The sequence below is a fragment of the Orbicella franksi genome, chromosome 2, assembly GCF_964199315.1.
Source record: "Orbicella franksi chromosome 2, jaOrbFran1.1, whole genome shotgun sequence".
Classification (NCBI taxonomy): domain Eukaryota; kingdom Metazoa; phylum Cnidaria; class Anthozoa; order Scleractinia; family Merulinidae; genus Orbicella; species Orbicella franksi.
Genome location: NC_138146.1, coordinates 37,002,216 through 37,024,324, shown reverse-complemented (window position 1 = coordinate 37,024,324; position 22,109 = coordinate 37,002,216). Strand labels below are relative to the sequence as shown.

Here is a 22,109-nt window from a genome sequence, read left to right as displayed (position 1 = left end):
AAATGAAACTTTTGCCGTCTGTCTCAAGCTGTCTGTACAATAGAGTGAAAATATTTGTATTTGTGGTGAATAGTAGAAGACATTTTTCTATTTTTGCGTGATTAATTTAATGATTACAAGAAAAGAATAAAACTTAGGGTTAGAAGTAATTTTTGCCGTTTGCCATCTGCCTTAAACGTCATGCTCACTCTCTATAACATACAAAATAGAAAAGGCATTTCTGTATTTGTCCTAGTCTCGTCCAGTAACTAACTGGTACGTGAAAGCCTGAGTGGGAGATGTCCCTTTTGTATCAGTAGAAACATTTTAAGGAGTATCAATCTAATCATGATTGCAGCAAGCAAGATATCACAGTCTTTTGAACAAGCTTATGCACAACTGGGCTCAAACATATTTATTTTATGCATACTATGCGTCTGGAGTGGGTCATTGTGTTACGTTTTTTCCAACTTTGTCCAAGCGTAACAGTTATCTATTTACTAATTAAGAATCCCTAAAACCTCGCTCTCCACAACCTCTTAAAACCCTCTCTTCGAACAATCCCTTGATAAAAAAAAACAACAAAACAAAACAAAAAACAAAACAACAACAACAACAACAAAAAACGGGTCAGCAAAATTACACAACTTGCTGGCCGACTGACAGACTGACTGAGCAAGCGAGCGAGCGAGCGAGCGAATTTTTCTCAACCCATTTGTAATACTCCTTCTTACATCTCATTCAGTCATAAAAAAAAACGACAGGCCTTTGGCATATTCTTTATTTTATTTAGATTGGCTAGTATTTGAGAACTGGGATATTCTCTAATAGCTTCTAATTTAGATTACAGCAATGGTCGATGTACTTTTGTTTAATGACTGACGTACTCATTGAATTTATTATGGATGATATAGACAATAAACCGAAACTTTAACCTTTTACATTTAAATAGAGAGCAACAGGAATACAGAATGAATTCAGGACGTCCAACAACACAAGGATTTCCATTCTGTAATTACCTAAAATTTATACGAAACCTGTTCGTGATGAGATTTCAATGAATGGTAAAATGTAAATAAATTTCGTATTTGTAAATTCCTTATCATTTTCCTTCATTATCGACGACTTTGTCAAGTAGTCTGGATGACCTACGATACCTCCTTGTCTTGGGCTGTATCTGCCGAGAGAAGAAAATTAAAAACAGACAAAACTGCAATATTTAGAGAGAAAGCCACATCAGCCTTAACTGGTTTTCATTCGGGTCCTCTATCCTAGTCGAATAGGAATTCGGAGATGTAGGTTTTTGTGGAGGGCGGGAGGAAAACCGGAGAACCCTAAGAACCAACAACAAACTCAACCCACATATGGCACTGGGGCGGAATCGAACCCAGACAACATTAGTGGGAGGCGAGTGCTCTCACCACTGCGCCATCCCTGCTACCCACTGTCTCATGTGAAAACATAAGTTACACTTATCCTATATTTAGAATTCAAAAACTGCCTGCTGTTTACTGAGACAGAACTGATCTGTCAGTGATAATGCACTTATCTCAGATGATACTGTTTGCCTTTCTCTCTTATGACTATGCCTATAGTCCATATAAGATCAAAACATGAAGCAAAATAAACTTGGAACTATATAAAACGTTACCATCCAGTTGAAGTCGATAAAGCCTCTTTTTCAGCAGTCCCCAAAGTTTTCCCTCGCTTTCTCTTTGAAGACCATCGCCTTCTTGAAAACCTCTTCCCCAGCGAATTCCGGGAAGCTGTCCCTCAACATTTTGAGAGTACATCGAAAGAAGAACGCAAGGAATGATCAATAACAACGCTAACTTGTAAGATGACGTCATGCTTTCTACAAAAAGGAGGGGAAAAAAACTTCATTTAAACGCACGTGTTAAACCATTACACTGCTAATTAATTAAACCCTTGCTTTGGTGGCGTTTTTGGTGGCGTTTTCATATCCGTTGCCCATGTGTTTGCTAAAGCTTCCTATTTCTGAGCAGAGAGGTGCCTTAAATTCAGAATTTAGAATCGAAGACCGATGTAACTGTGTCATATACCAGCTGATTCAATCTGAGTTTCTATTTCTTTTGTTTGCTTCCTTACGAAACCCTTCTGAAACATTGCGAACAACAGTACTTGTAATTATGTAGTGGCTGTAATTTCCGGTACAAATTGAAAAGTTGAAGAGCTGTTGAATCAGAGTGTTTTAGTTTCGAGTCGCTGGAACCCTTTAAAAAGATCTTTTGTTGGGTGATTTTATAATACTGTTTTACAAATCTATGGAGGACGAGGAAGGTATGTTAAATTCAACATAATTATGGATATAGATGACAGTGCAGAAAAAAACAGAAACGCTTTGATTCTGTAAACTTCAAAATGTAAACATCTGCGCTGAAAACGACCATTGAATACTCCTTGCGCGCATAATTTTGGCATTCCTTTTGAAGTCTGTTAAGTTTTTAGCCTCCATTTTAATGTCGTTTCTAGAGCTATAAAGCAACGAAATATAGTTTAGCTCTTTTTCATAAAATTATAGTGAATACCACAAAAACTTTTACGGCTCTGGAATCACAAAGAGACATATATAATAAGCATAGCAATTATTTCAGCTTACCGAAGGCCTCTGACTGTTATTTCTATCCCTCGTACTTTTTGCGCAATTCACGTTAACCTTGCTTTGACTTTTAAAGCTTGATCTATCATCTGGGAATGACAGCCTTTTTCAATGAAATTGGACGGGGGCGTCATTTTTAGCTATCTCTACCCTGCCTTCCTATAAATTGACAGAAAGTTAATCATACCTTACGCTTGTTCGCGTTTGACTTGTACGACTGATGCTTTACTCCGATCTAGAGTAGAAGCTTCCTGTTCTTAAACCACTTGTCAAAACCTTTACTCTTTCAATGCCTCTTTTATCTAAGACTAATACCTTAGAAGCTCTCAGTCGTTGGCGTCTTAATTAACTGCGCGAGTCACTGTTAATGACTGCGGTAATTTTGGTTATTGAATTGTTCCTTTGGCCGGCGATGTACACGGTTTTTCGTTTGTTTCTCTCTATTGAAGAGTGTAGCACGCTAAATCTTTTAAATTTTTTCAACCTTTAAGCTCCAGACTTCACATGTTGGCTTCAGATCAAATCGCGGTCAATGGTCGACGTCAGTTTTCAGCTGGCGTTTTCGCCTTATTGCAAATATAATCAAGGGTTTTCTGTTTTCTTTTTGATTTAGAAAACAATAAACTTCGGAACCATGTTTGGTCGGAAATATTTCATCAATAACACAACCCACATATAAGGCAAAGATAAAATGAATGGTAAAGGCTTAGCACTTTAATTTCTTCGCCTCTGAAATGGAGCCAACATTGTTTTCATGGATAGCCAAATTAGAACTTAATTCTTCGACTTTCCTCTCTTTGTTCGACTTTTCGAACGCTCCAATTAACATCATTTGTAATGTGAATTTTCCAAAAGTATCGCCGACACTCTTTAAAGAAGCCATAAAGTGGTCAATAAACAGTGTTAAACCTGCGTTAGTAGCAATGATGAACTTTTAAATTGCTAGGAAGCGAGGTGTCGTTGTAAGTTTGCTTTTGCTAATGTGGTGGTCAACATCATTTCCGTCATTGCAATTCGCTTCCATTTCGTTTTAGAGCTTGTCGTCAATTACACTCCGGGCGGATTGTCAAATCTGTTTGATAACAAGAGATGATAATAATGGTGTCCTGTTTATAGCAAAGATGACTGGACTGAAGCAGAGGAAATCCCTTCAACAAGTACAACATCGTACATGTTTGCACGGTTTACAGTAAACTCTTTAGACACACATACATACACATAAAAAGCAGAAAATAAAAAAGACAGAATAAAGAGGAAAAAAAAAAGAAAGAAAATGAATCGAAGAGCCTATGGAAAAATAGTTTTAGCAATTACTAAGTAATTCACGGTAAAGGCATATTACCCTTCAAGTTTATAAATTTTATCTGAAGTGACATTATCGAGAACCGCACTTAGTATTTCGGTTTTTCCATCAAATGTACCGCTTATGTTAGCATATGACTTGAATTGCTTGAACTGTATTTGATCGATGTGGTTTTATTAATGTTAACTCCAAAAACGATTGCAGCCAAGGAGAAAGGCTTTGTAAAATTAGAGCTTTGAAGTAAACTTAGCTTAATTCAGATGTGTACTCCGAGGAATAAAAAAATGACGACGTGAACTTACAAGGGAATAAATCGCGGGGAAGGTAAATATCTTGTTCTTTCCTCTGACACGGAGGCAAATAATTGTTTTTATGTAAACCATACCTGACAACGAACAGCGACAACGTCAACAGATAAAAAGTGGATATTTCCGCTGCCAACTACAACGCCTAAAACAGATAGGTTTGTAATATTTACAAAACAGGCAACATGACAGGATATTTACCGTCTCAGTCAACCAATAAGAGTGCGAGGAAAATGTTATTCACTTGGCGTTAAGTTTTGAAAAAACCATTATGCTGCTTCTCAATAACATAGGGAACTTAAGCAAACCTCGACGGAAACGAAAACGTCAGCGAAAAAAAAAGTTAATGAGCAGGACAATGGCTGTGCACATGCGTTATAAATCTTGGTACATTTCGTAGCTGTCCTCTGGAAAATAACAACGTCAAATGACGGACCCGAGTTTTTTTTCAGTCGAAAGACCAAACAATTTGGATCAGTAGCTTTGATAAGCGCAAATCGCGCCTTGGGGTTAACGAAAGCACTACTTTCTAATTCAGATACGATGTTTTCTGTCTAGATGTTTTTTGTCCAGGTTCCAGACCTCCACTGATGCAGTATAAATAGCTTTTCACTAAATTTTAACGGTTATATTTTTGAAAATGTGTGTTGACTAGCATACGAAACGTCAAGTTCATAAAATGCATGTTTTTAAAATGTTTATCACCGCTGTTTGTTTTATATTTTTAATCAAGCTACGATGGCCGAAGACCAAGAATTTATACGAAAGCACTACTCTTTACCAATTGATTACAAAACGCATCATATAATTTGAACACAATTTCCTTTAATGCGCCTTTTACCTTTTGTGATTTTGGCGTTTTGTACTTATTTCGCGTTGTTAATAATCAAAACTGAGCCATATCGGACATTTTTCGGGACCGATCTCACAGTGTGTTTTTTTATTAACGCACAGTGATTTGCAGCGGATTCTCAGTCAGTCATTACCAATTCCGTCATCTATGTAACTGCTAAAAGAAATCGAAGTTAAAAATTCCTTACTTCAATGTCGGAAGCACAATCAGTGTTTGGTTACTGAAGTTACATAAAAAATTGATTACCTAGTAAATTCAATTGGTGGCGTGAACTGTTTAATATGTTTTGAGGTCATTTTCAACTTTCAACGTTCCGGAGAGATGTAAATTATTGGGGTCCAATATAAGGATAGAGTTGATTGGGCTGGAATCCATTTCATCCCCATGAAGCGTTAGATGTGTAGGCTGAGTAGTAGCAGACAGCATGTTTTATTATTTTTCAACTATTTGACAGATAACAAGGATTGTTTACCGATATGTCGAGTTAAAACTGATTTACAGAAAACGAAGGAAAAGTTGAAGGTCACTGCGAAATGGGTGGCTAAAATAATCGAAAAACAGTGTAGTATTGCAAAAAAGGGAAACGAAAAGGAGAAAAGTGAATACAGGCGTACAAATATGGTGTCTTGTTATCATATCCCTTCTCCAATTTCCATTTTCTTGGCGTCATAACCCTCCATCATACCAAATATCCCGAGGTAAAGTCAAAAAGATATTGGAAAAGGGGAGGCACAAGACTAAGAAGTGAAGTTGCACTCCAGCACAAGATTACAATAAAAAAATTAAGACAAACAAGTGTTTCAACCTAGCTGATCAGCAGAATAAGCAATTTATTTGGTCTTTGATTTTATTACAGTCATACACATGATGTACGTAAATATTCTACACAATATCTCTCTCCTTTTGAACTAAAATACACGCCTCAGCGATGTCTCAATTGTAGACATATTCTGGAACATCTCTGCGCCTCTCTTGGCCTGTTAAAATAAATGAAGTCATAATTCAGTCAAAAAGAACCGATTTTACGTTCAATGCTTTTTGTACTAAAATAGCCTTCTAAACTATTAAGCCATGTCATTTTACTCCCTGTAACGTCTGATGAGCTTCTAAGGAATTCACACGTGCGTTTCAAAGAACTATAAGCCTCATCATAATTGTTGAAACACTTCAGTTTTCACACATTTTGCCCCTCCCCACCCCTGTGCAGTGTTGACAAAATAATTTGACCTTTGAAGGGACGTATAAATGTGTTTTGGCATTTTCAAAGATTGAAAGGGGAAAGGGGACTTTGACAAGTTTTTTTACTAGTTGATGTGATCGAAATTTGAAGCATTTGTATAAGTTTCAACTAAATATGACGAGGCATGTAGTTTCTCCCTGACTGAAGGGAAGTATTAGATCAGGCTGCGATTTCAAAACAAAGCTACAAAAATGCGGGGCCCATCAAACAATTGGATTTGTGCATTAGTGTGAATCAACATTTCGGTTAGGCATAGCTATGTACTTACCTAAGAGCTAAGGAAGCTGATGCAAAACAGTTACAATATTAAAAAAAAATAAATCCCACTTTGCGTTAGCTCAGCCAATAACAGCAGCGTACAAATATGTAACGGACTTCTGGGTAAAACGAGTACTAAGCTATTTTTTAACAAATGGGGCAAAGGAAACGCAAGTACATAACAAAGTAGAAAACCGCTTTTGGAACTTCGGACTGGGGGTGGAAGTCTATGGGGCTCATCTAAAGATTACTATAAATTTCTTATTTCAAATCTTTATTTTAGTTTGAATTTTCCTTGTATATTTCAAATTTATTTTTTAAATCAAATTCGCTAATCGTCATCTCTTTCTCTTCTTCACAAACAAGTTAAAAGTAGTTCGTATAGTGTGATTGTCCGGGTGAGGGTAGTTCTGAAAAGAACTGTTGTTGGTGACCGACGTTTCGACAACCTGAGCGGAAGTCATCTTCAGAGTCAAGTGAATGTTTGTCAGTCGATGATGTTGTAAGTCTGGTCAGTTTAGCCATGATGGTATTGGCTGAAGGACTCGTGTTAAGTTTGTCATCAGTCATTGGTCGGTTTCGATCCGTCTATTGTTAGTCAAACTGGTCGGTTTTTGGTCCGTGTATTGTTAGTCAAATTAAGTCAGTCTGTCAGAAGTCCGTTTGTCGGTTTCGTTTCCGTCATGTAAGGCGACGTAAGGTTTGTAATGCGATGGTAGTTGTTGACATCTGTTGGCGTTTGTTCTAGGTTAGTGTACCAGCTTTCCAGAGTCCAGAGGTTAAGCACTGAGCAGAGTCCCAGTCAATGTTGTGGTTTGTCAGTTGATGATATACAGCAATGTGATTGTTGGCATCACCATTTCTCGTCGCTCGTTTGTGTTCAGTCAGTCTCGTGTTAAGGTTTCTGCCAGTCTCACCATTGTAGGAAGCCTGGCAGTCGGAGCATTTGATCTTGTAAACGGCTCCCTGTCTGTTGTTAGGTTCGTCGCTGTCTTTCACGTTGGTCAGTAAGTGCCGTAACGTAGTTGTAGGTTTGTGGCCTACAAGGATGTTGTACATGTAGGGCTGCAGGATCCGTGAGAAGGTCTCAGAAGTGCCCATAATGTAAGGTATAGTCACTGTAGTAACAGGTGTTGGGTTCCTGTTCGTTGCGTCAGCTTCAGTAGTTCGGTAAATGTTTCGTCTAATAAAGTCAGCGTTGTAGTTGTTTTTCTGAAAAACAAGTTCAAGGTATCTGTTTTCGTCACGTAAGCTGTCCGGTGTGTCACAAACTAGTTACGCTCGTCTCCTCGAAGCCTTTATAGCCGTGGCTTTGTGTGAGGTCGGGTTGTAATATGATTCGTCAAGTTAACTGTCGGTACGCGTCGGTTTTCTGTACACTGTCGTTCGCAGTTCGTTGTTGTCGCGGCTTACCAAACAGTCTAGAAAAGGAAGTTTTCCATTTTCTTCGATCTCTTTAGTAAACTGGATGTAGGCAGTTTACTATGAAACATGCTAAAGATCATAACCGCCTCAAGATAAAAAACATTTATAAACGACAGTGGGACCATTTTCTTCATCACATCACCTGTATTTTTTTAGATGGTATGAAATTTCAAGAAATAATTAGAGAATAGTACTTAAACATATGGAAAACAAAGTAATTCCTTTTTTCCTTTTCTCCAAATATTGATATCATCAGTTCGCAGTTATTCATGTGGAACTCTCCCGATCACAATTTTGATTTGCTGATAATCTGATTAAATTAATCCTATGTTTCCGCTAAGGCTCGTGTCGTTAGAGAAAGGCAGCCCGAAGGCGTAGGGATCAAAGTGGGTCGAGCTCAATAAGATATTCAAATTAAAATGTATCACTTATTTATGTCAAAGAGTTACCGACACTCTGTTATCTGCTATGGCTATCGCCGTTCGATTGATTGCAGCCGAAAATAGATAACAGTAAAAAAATAAGCGATTGTGATTTAAAAAAAAAAAAAAAGACGCAAATAAACAGAAAGCTAGTGATCTATCCATCGAAGAAATAACTACACCATGTAAGCATATGCTAAGTGTTTAAGATGACCATAATGCATGCAGGCATACCGTAATATTCTCGTTTGTTTTCCTGTTGTCTCCGCCAGTTTCGTACGTTTTCTGGCGCATACTCCTCCGATAGACCGCTGTCCCTCTTGCCCCATCGCAGTGCATCCTGTTGGCTCACAGTTGGTTGGACAAGGAGCAGTAATACTGCGCATGTCAGGAGAACGATAGTTGTTTGCGCCTTGGAAACCATCTGCCGGATTAAAATTGTTGTAACAATAAAAAAATGTTAACTTCACGGAACCCTGCTGAATGAGAGATCTTAGTTAGGTTAAAGTATTTTACGGGCAAAGGTAGTTTATCAGAACAGCCCTTAACTTCCCCGAATGTAGGTCTCGCCCATCGAAGGTGACAACGCCCCACACCGGAATTTTGGTCCGATCTTGGCACCGCGAGAATGAAAGTTTGCACAAGAACCAAACATAACTCTCATAACTCTTTTGACAAGAGGGTGCACTAAAGGAAGCTTTATCCAAAAAAACCCTCCTGCTTTTTAAATAGTCTTTTCCAGCGTGGGTACTTTTTGTATTCGTTTGAAAGTTTAGCTCTACCAGCTATAAACTGAAAGTCCTCATTCACTACAACAATGTTGTGTTTGCAGGTGATAAACAAATGAGCCTGTCCTGCCTCTTAAGCTAAAATATCTCTGCTACTCAGTGGTACTTTATTTTAGAAACAGGAACACAAAGCAGGCGCGGAGACTGCTAGTAATGTTCGTGAGTGTATTTTGAATCTTGCAATATCTCCCCTTTAGCCGATTAAGTGGTGTAGTGTCTTAATTATTCAAAGCAACCCGCTTGACGGAAAATAAATCAGAAAAGAACTATGAGAAAGCAGTGTTATTAATATTTTTCGAAGAGATCGATGTAGTGAAAATTAGTTTTATATCTTACTTTGTTCAAACAAAACAACACTTAAAGAAAAGGCAAGCGCTTAAGCTAACTAATGGATGACTTGAACGAATTATAAACAATCCTACTTTACGGCCAGTTCGAGTTCACTGGTGAATCAACAATAGTTCTGTCTTTGCATTGTCACGACGATTATACATCATTTTTATAATTCTGTTCACGTTTATTTTCATTTAACCATTCACTACGACCGTGAACTGTTTAGTCAGAATGAAACGACAAATATTTGTTTTCAAATTCGTGACGACGTACATGAACGAAGCCAGTAGTTTGGAACAAACTCGCAACAAAAAGCGTTATTTACCAAAAATTAAAAAAATATATGATGTTCCGTGTTCTCTAAAAACAATAATAAGGCACATTCAGCTCCAGTAGCGAGTATAAATCAGCTATATTGTTAAAAGAAAGATAAACACAGCCTGCTATCTCTTTGTAGCAATAAACGGAACTTACAGATTTTAAGGCCTCCAATAGAAGGCGGAGAACAAATCGAACATTTTAACTGTGGTCTTCAAATGCTATCATAAAAAAAATCATGCTAAAATCTATTTTGTACCAATAAGCTACGTTTAAGAAATTTAGCTGAGAAAGAAGTTTTTCCTTCGTGAACTTTTAGCTGTAAGTAGAACCAAAACATAGGCGGACCTACCTTAATGTTTGCGATAGAACGTTTCAGAACCTCTGAGTCGTATGAAAGAGATGTAAACAATATCAACATTATATATATTTGCTTTCTGTAAACTAATTTAGCGTAGGTAGAACACCTTTCAGTTTAAGAAAGACGCCTTAAGATAATGTGATTATACGAAAACAAAATGCTTGTCGAGTCGGAAACTACACGCTAATTTGCGGTTTCATTCCATGTTTCCGTCTCGACAGCATATGGCGATTCACATTCAAGCAGCATCTCATTGTTTTAATGAAAGCTAGAATGACTCCAATATTCCTGATCAGCGTGCGCCATTGCATGTGAATCAGGTAAAAAAGAACTTTTGACATGTTTAGAAGATTGTCTTAGGTCCAAGTATCCGGTAGACATATCGGAGTCGTTAATTAAAACCCTTCTAGCTTCTTTTCAAGGGTTTTTGGATAACGACGATTGGAAAGTTCTTAATTATAGCAATAAAGCTGGTGAAAATTTGAAGTTTTTCCCAACGCTTCTTACACTTTTTTCATTTTTTATTTTTTTGGATTTGCACAATTTGAAAATAAAACATTGCCACAGAAAATAATTTCTCCAGTTAAGTTGTAATGGGATTTGAAAGCAATTTTAAGTTATTTCCTCCTGGGCAAAGAAAAATATCCATAAAGTGTGATTAATGACGGCTCTTTAATCTTTCATGATAATTGGTTCGCACACAATTACTAATATCCGTTCGAAAACAATTATTCCTTTCAGAAATCTGTCTGTGGAATATATATATCGAGCTAGCTCTAAGCATGCAGTTTTGCTGAAAAATTCAATTAGAAACACAACGCGGTCAGTTAGAGAGAATAAAAGGAGATGAGTTGTTATCCCATGCGAGTCGGGTGATACTAGTGAAGCAGATATCCTTGTGGCAGTCGGTCAAATCGGAGGAATGGTAGTAGTTATTTCGGAATAATCAAAAGAATATCCGTAGACTCGACTAATAGAGCGGTCTCGACTGAAGAACATTGCTGGCAGATCGCACATAGTTAATTTAATCTAGGATCATAACATTTGTATGGATTTGTGGGTTTTTTGATATTATCTTAATTATTATTTTCGGTATTAATGTAAATGATGTCGCACATTATAAAAAAAGCTAGAAACAAAGAAAACCCTAACAACCTTGACATTTCTATAAAATGTTTTTTTTCTTAATAACTTAGAAAAACAGTTAAGCAGTCTGGCGCGCCCCTCATCAGCCCCAATGTAAATTGGTTTTAGTTATGGAGGCTTGAAAACTTGGTTTGTAGATAATCTCGTTTCCCTTAGGTTATCTTACTTCATGCTTTGAAAAGGTTGTCCTTATGGCCATTCTACATCTTAGGCTTATTTTATTTGTTATTTTAATATATTTTTTAAAGAGGAGACATACAATTATTATGGGTGATCTGAACCAGGATATTGAATCTATTTTTGTTGCTTGTTTTTCAAATAAAACCAAAAAAAAAGGAAAAATTCTGAGAAAACGCTGATTCAGAGTATTACGACAAAAAAAAAAAAATAATAAAAATAAAAGTATTTACGCAATCGAGCGCTAAAACAGAGGAAAACGAAAAGTATGGAAAACATAAAATATTGTAATGCAAGGTTTTGCCATCAAATGTATATACATGTAAGAAGGGATATTTTCAGAAAATGGAAAGCAAAGGATAAAATACAGCTACAATTGAGTTATATATTTAATATTTACTCTGAAGCATGACATCTCTTGACTAGTATTCACTACTAGGGTAAATTGATAACTCTGGAAGGCGGAGAATTTGCTTGTGGAATCCAGGGTTCACTGAGCTACGCTTTTCTCCTTTTCGCCATGAAGTTCTTCATAATGCTGTTGAAGTTGTGGTTTCGATGAAGTATAAAATGATTAACTAGCACTGTTAATTCGGAATTAAGGCACGACTTTTGAAAATGAATGGCATTTCATTCTTGTTCAAGCATCGTTTTCAGAAGTTTCGGACTAATTTATTGTATATTCCACATTCAGTTTAGAAATATCAATACAAAAACGTTTTATTAATTGAAATTTAATAGAAACACACTTTCCTCAGAGACTGCCGTAATTCGTGTAATATTATCTCAAAATTCCAGATGCAAATTTCAATTAAGTACAATTAACGCAGATGCTTTTTGTATAATATTTATTAATACAAAAACAGGTGACTAATTAAGATACAAAAAACTGAGAGAAACAGCAAAACCTACCCAGTCCTAATTAGTGTCTAATTTCTCCTTAAAACAACACAGAAGGGAGGGATGTGGTTTTGATATTAGCGACCTTAAGCAAACCACGACGGCAACGGCAACGAGAACGCCACCAAACAAAAGGTTTAATGAGCAGAAAAATGGCTGTGCACGTGCGTTAAAAGTCTTTTGTACATTTCTTAGCCGTCCCTTGCACAGCAATAACGTGAAATGACTAATTTCTGCATATTTTGTAGAACGCAAACAAAGGCGTCTAATTTTTTGTATTTTCATTTGGAATTGAACGCTGGCGTTACACATATTTAGCTTGAGCAAGTTCTGAGTCCATGAGACGCACTGAACAAATATCTAGACATTTGCGAAATTAGAAGGTAAAATATAAATCCATTTCTTACTTAGGCGTTGTCCACGGGGCTCGGTCTTCATTGCTTAATTAAGTTCTGTACTATTGTACCAAAAACGTTTTTCTAGTTGGTACTGAATTTATGTAAGTCACCCACTGCACACGCATCTTGAAAAACTTAGCCAAACGTTTTCAAGTTTGTCGTTCATACTGTCGTCTACTTTTCATCTTTAGCTTTTGTCTAGTTTAGTAGGCCATTATTTAATTTTTTATTTTATTTTAAAGTAATTTCACCACCTTGCAAAAATATGAATTTGTATATCGCGACAACGCTCCTGCAAGAAGCACATTTTTCAAGTAAGTTATAACCACGAATAGTGCACATTACTCGTACTTAATACAATAAAATAAAATCCAAACCCATAATGCTGTGCGGGAAAAAACATGACTGCCATTATAATGCTGGTTTTAGCGAAGCAAATTGTTAGGTCTCTAACATGCGTGCCGTCACAGCTTTTTTCTCTTATGCTTATTCACTTTATTTTTAAAATGAAATAATGATCGATGTATTTCAAGGTCGTTTATAAGCATTTTAATGTAGTTAGTTTAAGGTGCTTTTAATGTATCAAGTAAAACCTTATTATCAAATTTCAGCCATTCTTCTGTGGAACCCTTCATTTTAAAGACACTATTTGTAATGGAAATGCGATTCAGATAACACCAGGCTCCGCGTGCAAAACATTTAGCTTTTGTTAACGGTATTTGTTTAGATTACAATCCTCTTACTAGACTTAGTGCGTTTTCTATATCATACTAGTTTGGTGTATTATAATTCCACATGCCCTTGATGAGATCCGTTAAAAGTGGTAAAAGTTTCGAGGGTTAGAATTTGAAAATTTCACTCGAAGCAGGATAACAGTATCAATATGCCACTTGGGCTAAGATTTATATCAAGGAAGCTTATAATTTGACCTCCACAGCCTCGAAAGAAAATGTCACCATGGGGTTCTAAGTAAACAGAGCATCATTAATGGCTTCCCGCTGATTGATGGCTCACTAGATACCCAATTGCTACTCAAACGTAAATATCCTCCGGTTTCATTAGAAGGAGGGCGGGAAAGGATGCAGATCAGAAAGTAGTGTTGGATAGAAGGAGGAGTAAAGCCAGCGGTTTTTTGACAAAACAAATGTGGCGGGTTTGTTTCAATAAGGAAAGTTCTTTTCCAAGGTGCGACTGTTACAAAACTTCGTCTTTACAGCGGGAAATGCCCCCAATATACCAGAGGGTGGACTGGTATATTGGTATTGTATGGCAACAAAAACTCTATACCTGATTTCCATAATTGCAAGATTATTTTCTATTTTCGTTCCTACATTTCTTAATTAACAATAGGGAAATCTAAAGCCTTTTCGGTATGGCCGAGGTCATAAAAATCGACATATTGGTTTTATGAACAACAAACATAAGGGTTGGTTTCTACTATGACACAAGTATAAGCCTGGGCAGTACAGTATACCCAGACGCACTGAGGTGCTATGAGGCGGATCCTTTTGTTAGGAAAGTTTTCTAGCAAAAAGCGAAATCATGAAGATCTTAGTGCGTCTGCGTGTTGCTTATGCTTATGTGCTAATGAAACCAGCCTCAGTCCGTGGTGAGATCTGTTGTGAGGATGTGAAAACATACCAAATTACAATTATTTGGAGAAAGGATAAAAAAAAAAAAACTCTCGTAAGGAGTCCATTACTTGGAGTAAGCCTTCATGCAGTATGCGGCGTTTTCAGAGAGTAGATTATTTTTGGAATTACTCCTTTGCTTTTTCAATACGAACAAGCTTTTTTAAACTCCTAATCAAATTTTTCAATTTTTCAAAAACCAACATCTCCAAATTCGAATTCCAACCAGGATAATGGCTTCCTCTCTAAATATTGTAATTTATGTTAAGTTTTTTATTATTATTATTTTCTCTGTATCTTTATCCTGAGCTACAATACACGCATAAATTTGTCTTATTTAAACGCTCTTAAGCCCTTTAAGTTTTGATATCTAAAACGTAAAATTAGAAAGTACTGTAAAATATATTTCTAATTTCAATTTCAATAATTAAAACAGGTGAAAGCTAGGAAGTAAGAATGTAAAGTTTTCTTGATTATTTAGTGTTATATTGATTTACTACTTTTCTAAAACTGACATAAACTGTTTTGTGTACTGAAACAAAACTATGCGAAAAACAAACCAATATTGTCATTACTTTCTTCATATGTCAAAGGTTATGATCAAGAAAGTAAAAGGTACTAAATGTTGAGGGTGGTGCTAATTTCTTGTCGATAGGTTAATTATTACGAAAAAATAACAAAGTTATTCTCGCATCATATTATGGTCATGAACTAAAGGAATAATAAATGTAATTAAAGAAAATCAATGAATTCGGCTAAGAAGAGACGTAAGCAAATACCGTATTCAAGTTTCGTGCCCTGCGTCCAATATTTTTGATGTTGTCAAGGCGTTCAAAGTTTAAACTACAGCTCGTCTATCTTGAATTTCAGATATGTTCGAGTTAGAACACACCTTGTTATATAGGACACAAATTAACACAGCAGATTGCTGCCCCTGGCAATAAATTTGCATAACACGCCTGTACAAAATAGAAATTTATGCGAAGTAGAGTGCATGATCAGTGATCTTGATCAGTAGAAAGATTAGATATCAGAGCACTTCAAATGCCTTTGTGCATGAGAGACAGGAAAGCTTGGGGCTGTTTTGTATTTGCTAAAAGGTGCTTAAAAACGGGAATTATCTGACTCATTTACATGTATGTAAACATGAGAGCGTTCAAAATCCACTGCAAGAAATGATTGCTGCAGAAATGCCCCTTTGACATTCGATGTGGTTCATATCAGAGCTGGATTATAGTTGAAGGAAACAGTATACATGCAGGCTTGTTTGATATTTCTTGATTAATCTGAAAATGAATCTGGATGATTCATTAATTAACATCTTGATGTTAGTGGTATACCATCGAGGTTACCCGTTGAATTTCTACTGAACATCCCTGAGTAACACACATTAGCATCTAGATTTGAACACTACATGAATTGTTCATCTACAACTGGAAAAATAATAACTCCCTTCCTTGGCTTAAATAGCTCCAAGGCAAATCGACAGTTCAAACAAATTAATTTGTATTTTCTATCCACACTTATCGGGTTGTCAGATTGGACTAATTATGAAAAACATAACCTCTTATAATGGAGAGGGAAACTATATCTCGCAGATGACCGTATTCAATAATGACTACCTTGGAGTTATTTATATATATAAAAATATGAGTGAATAACGCGCGGAATGATGGAAAACCGCACAGATCTTAACCTTGGCGAGATTGTTTTTATACTAATCATCTATTATATCCTAGATTCCTTCATTGAATGGTTACGATATTTATTTTTGATGGCACAACATTGAAAACCAGCAATAATTTTGTCAGGTTTTTCAAGAGATCTAACGTGATGACACATACAAACAAGCATGCGGGCAAATGAACTAGGAATCTCGCGGAAGTGTACCGTTACCTTTTTCAAAGACGAGTTTCATTCGACTTTTTGAAGTTGCTTCGTTATTTTGTGAAGGATTATATATACCAACCGCTACCATTGTTATCGTTTTTATTAATTTAGGTGTCGTACCAGCATTCTTGGGCTAAAGCTGATGCACCAAAAGCAACCGCATGAACTAAATCTGCACACGGTGACGCATATTGTCCCGATCTTTATCGCTGTATGATCATTCTTCCTTTATTTCTACAATCTTCATTTCTTGGTGTTAGGTCACGGAAGTCAGTTCTAATGAATTATTAACCAAAGATGAAGAGGCAGTCGGCCTGACGCCTAAAGCACGATATGCAGTGTTGAAAGGAAAGGTGCCAGATTTCCTGCATTACAAAACAGAAATACCCACGATGAAAAACTCTTGAGGCATTACAATATCAAACAGTTCTTTGGCCTCGAACAAAAACGATAGTAGTTTCATTGATCGTTAACGTAGACTCAGTGAAATAGGGAAACAACTGAAAAGTTCCAGCCATTGCTAACAAAAAATTGGAATATGCTTTTAAAATGCGAAACTTAAGTGAAGATGTTTTCACAACATGGATGGTACTAAGGTTATTTAAGGTTAATGACCATCTTACAGCTTTGAATCCGTAGGCATGAGGTGTTATAGAGATGTTATGCTTTATTTCGTCGAACACTTCCTACATGAAAAATTAATTACAAATGGAAGATTAAAATGTTTTCAAGCCGCAGGATATAACGAGAAACGCCCTTGTCATGCACTTATTTCAAGGGTTAGCACATAACAGTCTGCTGAAAATGTGTTTTTTAATTATTTACAAAAGACAATTTAACCACAAAGTAAGTAGATTTTCCCTTTCATTATCACTTCAGTTTGTAGTTAGGGGGAACGGACAAACTCAATGAAAATGTTTCATTTCGTTTTTCTTGATCAGATTAAAACTAGCCTTCACAGACGTAAACTGAAAATAGAGATATTACCAGTAATTTAGAGTTGCTACTGTCTTGGTTTATTCAATTCTTCAAGTTGAATAGTTATGGAAAATTCTTTACCTTTGAAAATTAAAGCGTCTTTAAGAAAGTAAGTCCCTCTACCCCACAGGGTGGGAAACACTCCCGTGTAGTGAATGCAGTTGGATTTTGTGTGTAATGACTTTCTTATAAGCCGGGATGATGAAAAGAAAATTCATAACTTTATTTTTATAAGCTTTTATTAAAACCTGGTTCTTGGAAATGGTTGTACGCCTAAACACATTAAAAGGAAAATACAAAATTGCCAACCAAAAAGAATATGATAATTCTGTAGTCGTATAGATTTCAGTGATATTATGTCTGTGTGGGGGGTGGGGGGGGGGTGGGATGGGGGGTCATAGAACAGCTGAATAATCACGTTAAAACTCTCAAAGAATACGTCAGTGCAAAGCACGCAAACGTGATAACAGTCGACAAGGTGCTGCAAAACCAGGCTTTGAGGAAAAACGAATTGAGGAAAAGAAAAAAACATAAGCAAAAGGTACGTCTTGCATTCTTCCTTATAGTACATCAGCTACAACATCTACAGATTCAGCTCTAGCAACGCTCGCACCAAATGTGACATGAGCGATAAGATTATAAAATAAAAGTATATATATATTATTTTTTTGTTTCCTTTAGCTAATACATTTTCAGTTCCATCACTGTTAAAAAAAGGTAAAATCCAAAAGATGAATTCGAACTGGCACTTAAAACTTTACGAGACTTAAAAACTGAAAGCGGAAAATACAATTCCTGTTGAGACGCACGCAAACAAGCCCACTAAAGCCCGCACATTCCCTGCTTCCGTTTACATACATAAGTACTTTTTATGTCCTGTTTACCAAAAATGCTCCCTGTACATAAAATCTATTTTTCAATTCGGTTAAATATTTTCTTTTCTTTACGTGAAAAATTTTGTAGATCGCGTTCGTCGTATACATTGAACTCAATTCAGTTCTGAGTTTGAGTATCTCGATAGGAATTGAAAATTATCTTTCTCCTTTATATTGTTCGGCCAAAAACTTTCAGTGCTAAAATCTATGATTTGTCTATCATTTCTTGATAGTAAATATTTTATGTGTTTCACTGATATATACGTTGGTTTGTTATCATCAATTTTTGGGAATGTGATCAGTACTGGTATTATTGCATGCTGATAATGATATGCACACACAATATATGTAATACATTTATTTCTCAGACGGGCTGTCAATATCCGCAAAGATTACAATCTTACCTTTCCATGCATAGACCTCTCAAAGTAAGAATTTAAATTTCTTGAGGAGACTACGAATCACTCAAAAGTAAAATTTAAAGTAGACCTATCATTGAGTTAACAGTACTTTCCACCTTTGTTTCCGAAGATACAAATTGGTCTTTGGAAGATAGTCATTCAAGTTTTTATTTTCATTAGCTTTCGCTAACTTGGTGCTGAAAGCTTTTTTTGTTCCCGATCCAACAGTGTTTGCATACATTTATTTAAACCATTTAAAGACATCTTGGGAGGTCGGCAAAAGTTCAAAGATTTTAGAAGCAATTAATTAATAGCTCTCGAAAAGAAAGAAGTTATACTGTTGACAAGAAAGGTTGTAAAAGGATTCTGCTCTTCGATTAATTGGACGCGAAGAAAATTAGGGCTTGTTCATGTACCTCTCTACTGTGAATAAAATCATTTAGCCCATTAAGAGCAGTAAATAATAAAGAAGATTTAAATTACACTCTTCCTCTTTTCAGTGCCCGAAGGTTCCATTGTTGAATAAAAATAAGAACTTAATTCACCATTTAATGCGATATCTTCCTTTCCAGTTGAAAGCTGTAGACAAGGTTGAGTCGAAAAAATGCATGAAAAAACTTGAATCTTGTTTGGTACGAATTGAAATTCAAAAGAAGATAAAGTCGGTGACAGAATCGGTTCTATAAAAGGACATCAACAGTTTATTTCCCTCGAAACCGTGAATCAAATTATTCTTCAACAAAGGAAACAAAAAGTTGTTTGCAAAGATTCAATTTAGCAATTATCTTTGTATGAACAAATCTTCACTTGACGTACACGCACTAAGCTGATACTTCCTCGGTAAGAAAATTGACGTTATTTGAGAAATCTGTCTCATGACAGTTTTGACGCCTGCGTGGTGAGTTCGTTAAATCTAACCGCATAAGCTGAGTGAGCTAAATTCATTTTTGGTTCTCTAAATTGGCGTATTGCCGACACAAGACTAAAAGCATTTTTCTGAATCCGATAGGAGCACACCTGACCTTTTCTGTGTGACAGCCGGTGGATTTCGCCCCTTAAGTCGTGTCAAATTTTCTTTTTCCTATTGTTCTTAATGCGGAAGTTAGTAAGATAAATTAGGCAGCCATCATTTAGTGCTAATTTCAAGTATTTAATCTGTTTAATCTGTGTAAACGAGCCACATTACCCAGAGCATTGGCAATATAAGCTAGTGAATAGGATTGCCAGTTGCATTCCCTTCTACGACATTTAACGGAAGAACATCGCTAACAAACCTGTTTCCCGGTAAGGATTGATGGATTTGACATTTTGCTAGCGACTCTAGTGGATACGAATCTTTGAAATGTGCTACATTTCCTGTATAGCTCTTGTTTCGTTGTGATTTGATATTTTGGAAAACGGCCAACTGAATTAACTTCAAGTCGAATTCATTTTCGTTCTTGAGCGTTTAAACTTTCGCGCTTCAGGAAGACATTTTCTTAAAACTTTGATTGACTTTTTGAAAACTGAATTGTGCCCGCGTTCTCAGGTTACAACGAAAGATCACGATGTTACTTATGACGAAGGTAAATCAGTAACTTTGAAACTGAAATATTTCGGTGTCCGCTTGTTTGGACGAACCAGTCATTTGACAGCTATGCCTAAAAACAATTTTCCACGAACATTTTTAAGGTTAAGCCATTAATTATTTCAAGATCCATAGAACTTATATCTCTTCACTGATATTGACGTTATTCCATTTTATCATGTTTTTCTTTTCTCTGTTCCAGACCGAATAATGGAAGCTAAAAGTCTCGTAGTCATTCTTCTTGTTTCGTGCGTTTTCGTCTCAGTCTGCCTGCAACCAGCCTCCTCGCAAGGACTTCGATGGGGAAGAGAATTTAAAGAAGAAAATCCCAAGATAGAGCGAGTTAAAGCAGATTATCTCAGGAAAAAGCAAATGCGAGAATCCTTTGATGACGCAACGGAAAAGGGTGAGAAAAAAATTAAGAACAAATACTTTTTTCTAAAACGAGATTTGTAGTTTACACGCAGTTGCACGACTAAATTCGTTTTTCAATTCCCGATTTCGAACAGAGCCAAAACTTAAAAACATTTCGCCTTTGCTTCGGGTACAATGTTGTGAGCTTTCGGAACCAATCAAGTTAACTTCCTGATATGTTTAACTAACTTACGCAAGACGTGTGATATGATCGTAGTTCAACCACTGGCTAAACTAAACATGCTTAAAGAACCATGATGACTGAAACACGAGCTTTTGGTTAAATAGTTCCGTAAATTCCTTGCTCAGTTTTGATTGAATATGTGGACACTTGAAATAAAACTTAAACCAAGATTTCATTATTCTCTTAATTTGTCAATTATGTTTGGAGTACACGACAAATCCAGTAAATTGAAATACTTTAAAGACGTGCAGGCTGTCACCGATACTGCACGAAGAAGAAGAAAAACGATGACTTGAAAATTCTCTATGGTTGAAGACTTTAAAATCGCATAAAAATTACAATAAGCATAAAATTTACTTCATAAAACTGATTAATTAGAGAAGTTGCTTAATAATATTTTGATCCCGTTATCCTTTTAAATAAATAATGTATTACGAAGACCAGCCTATCAGTGAATTGTAATTCCTGGTCCGGCAAAGTTAGATCCAAGTTGAACGACAAAAAGGATTTTACCACAAATGACCATAAAAAAGTAAAAAAGTGCTAAATAAGTGTAAAAGAAGTCAAAAATGGTTGCATAACATACTTACATAAGTCGCCAGCACATTATCTGAGTATTAGCAATACTTTTTTTTCACAATCAATAGATGACCTCAAAACGCCCTTTTCTGGTTGTAAATATGACGACTAAGATTTATAAATAGTTAAAGGTCAGTTTGATTTATCTTAATATCGGCAAAGCCTTTTAGAAGGTGTCAATTAAGATATTTTTCCTTTGTTAGATAATGAATGGCGGGCGGGCTTAGGTGAAATGGATATTGGTTTTTGCCTAAGATTTTTTTCCGAAACTGCTGAAACAAATTGACGCCAAACAGATCTGCATAAGTGCAGGTTCGAAACATGATGGATGCTATATTAAAACTATACTGAAATAAAATATCATAATAGTTATAAATAGTTGATAATGTCCACCATATTTTTGCATTGCAGACTTTGATTTTAACAGACGTTAAAGCTCTCATGGAATATCACCACAAAACGAAAAGGACTGAAAAAAATGATTAGATCTTAATTTGAATGAACTGTTATACGTTCTTGTAACAATGTTTGCTTTTATATACTGATTTACTAGTGCAGAAAATAGTTGAATGAAAGTTGTGAAAGAAATTGTAACGAAATGTGACGCAATAAAACGCATATGGTGATGTCCCGAAAAAAATGCGCAGGACAAAAAAAACAACAACTCAGTGCTGTGTGACAAGTTGCTATTAGTTAACATGGTGCGTTACGACGTTAAACGCGATTCATACAGGGAAGGGGTCTCGTTGCATATCCTCCCCCCC

At 36.1% G+C, this 22,109-nt stretch overlaps 2 protein-coding genes and 1 long non-coding RNA gene across 5 annotated transcripts; 1 reads left to right on the top strand and 2 right to left on the bottom strand.

Moving 5' to 3' along the window:
- Nucleotides 1–178: 178 nt before the first annotated feature.
- LOC145479726 (uncharacterized) lies at nt 179–2,212 on the bottom strand. Its single transcript, XR_014048454.1, has 2 exons — nt 1,631–2,212; nt 179–1,156 (listed from the first exon to the last, which is right to left on the bottom strand). It is a non-coding gene; the product is annotated as an uncharacterized LOC145479726 (long non-coding RNA).
- Nucleotides 2,213–5,340: 3,128 nt separating this feature from the next.
- LOC145479721 (uncharacterized) lies at nt 5,341–10,272 on the bottom strand. Its single transcript, XM_081458159.1, has 3 exons — nt 10,197–10,272; nt 8,640–8,829; nt 5,341–6,037 (listed from the first exon to the last, which is right to left on the bottom strand). The coding sequence occupies exons 1-3, from the start codon at nt 10,263–10,265 to the stop codon at nt 5,994–5,996; spliced, it is 303 nt and encodes a 100-aa protein (XP_081314285.1). The 5' UTR covers nt 10,266–10,272; the 3' UTR covers nt 5,341–5,993.
- Nucleotides 10,273–17,702: 7,430 nt separating this feature from the next.
- LOC145479727 (uncharacterized) lies at nt 17,703–22,108 on the top strand. 3 transcript variants are annotated; one of them, XM_081458161.1, is made up of 3 exons: nt 17,703–17,866; nt 20,371–20,574; nt 21,757–22,108. In XM_081458161.1, the coding sequence occupies exons 2-3, from the start codon at nt 20,379–20,381 to the stop codon at nt 21,777–21,779; spliced, it is 219 nt and encodes a 72-aa protein (XP_081314287.1). In that variant the 5' UTR covers nt 17,703–17,866; nt 20,371–20,378; the 3' UTR covers nt 21,780–22,108. The 3 variants fall into 3 exon arrangements, with proteins under 3 accessions (XP_081314287.1, XP_081314286.1, XP_081314288.1); XM_081458160.1 differs by lacking the exon at nt 17,703–17,866 and adding an exon at nt 19,627–19,885; XM_081458162.1 differs by lacking the exon at nt 17,703–17,866 and adding an exon at nt 19,918–20,166.
- The last annotated feature ends 1 nt before the right edge of the window (nt 22,109 follows it).

What these genes read in the sequence shown, in the direction of transcription:
- LOC145479721 (XM_081458159.1), bottom strand. Translation starts at nt 10,265, where the DNA reads ATGTTGATATTGTTTACATCTCTTTCATACGACTCAGAGGTTCTGAAA. An exon ending in GTTCTATCGCAAACATTAAG is followed by an intron (nt 8,830 to 10,196) that starts GTAGGTCCGCCT and finishes TTAATCCGGCAG; the next exon opens with ATGGTTTCCAAGGCGCAAAC. An exon ending in AAACAAACGAGAATATTACG is followed by an intron (nt 6,038 to 8,639) that starts GTATGCCTGCAT and finishes TTATTTTAACAG; the next exon opens with GCCAAGAGAGGCGCAGAGAT.
- LOC145479727 (XM_081458161.1), top strand. Translation starts at nt 20,379, where the DNA reads ATGGAAGCTAAAAGTCTCGTAGTCATTCTTCTTGTTTCGTGCGTTTTC. An exon ending in TGATGACGCAACGGAAAAGG is followed by an intron (nt 20,575 to 21,756) that starts GTGAGAAAAAAA and finishes TTTGCATTGCAG; the next exon opens with ACTTTGATTTTAACAGACGT.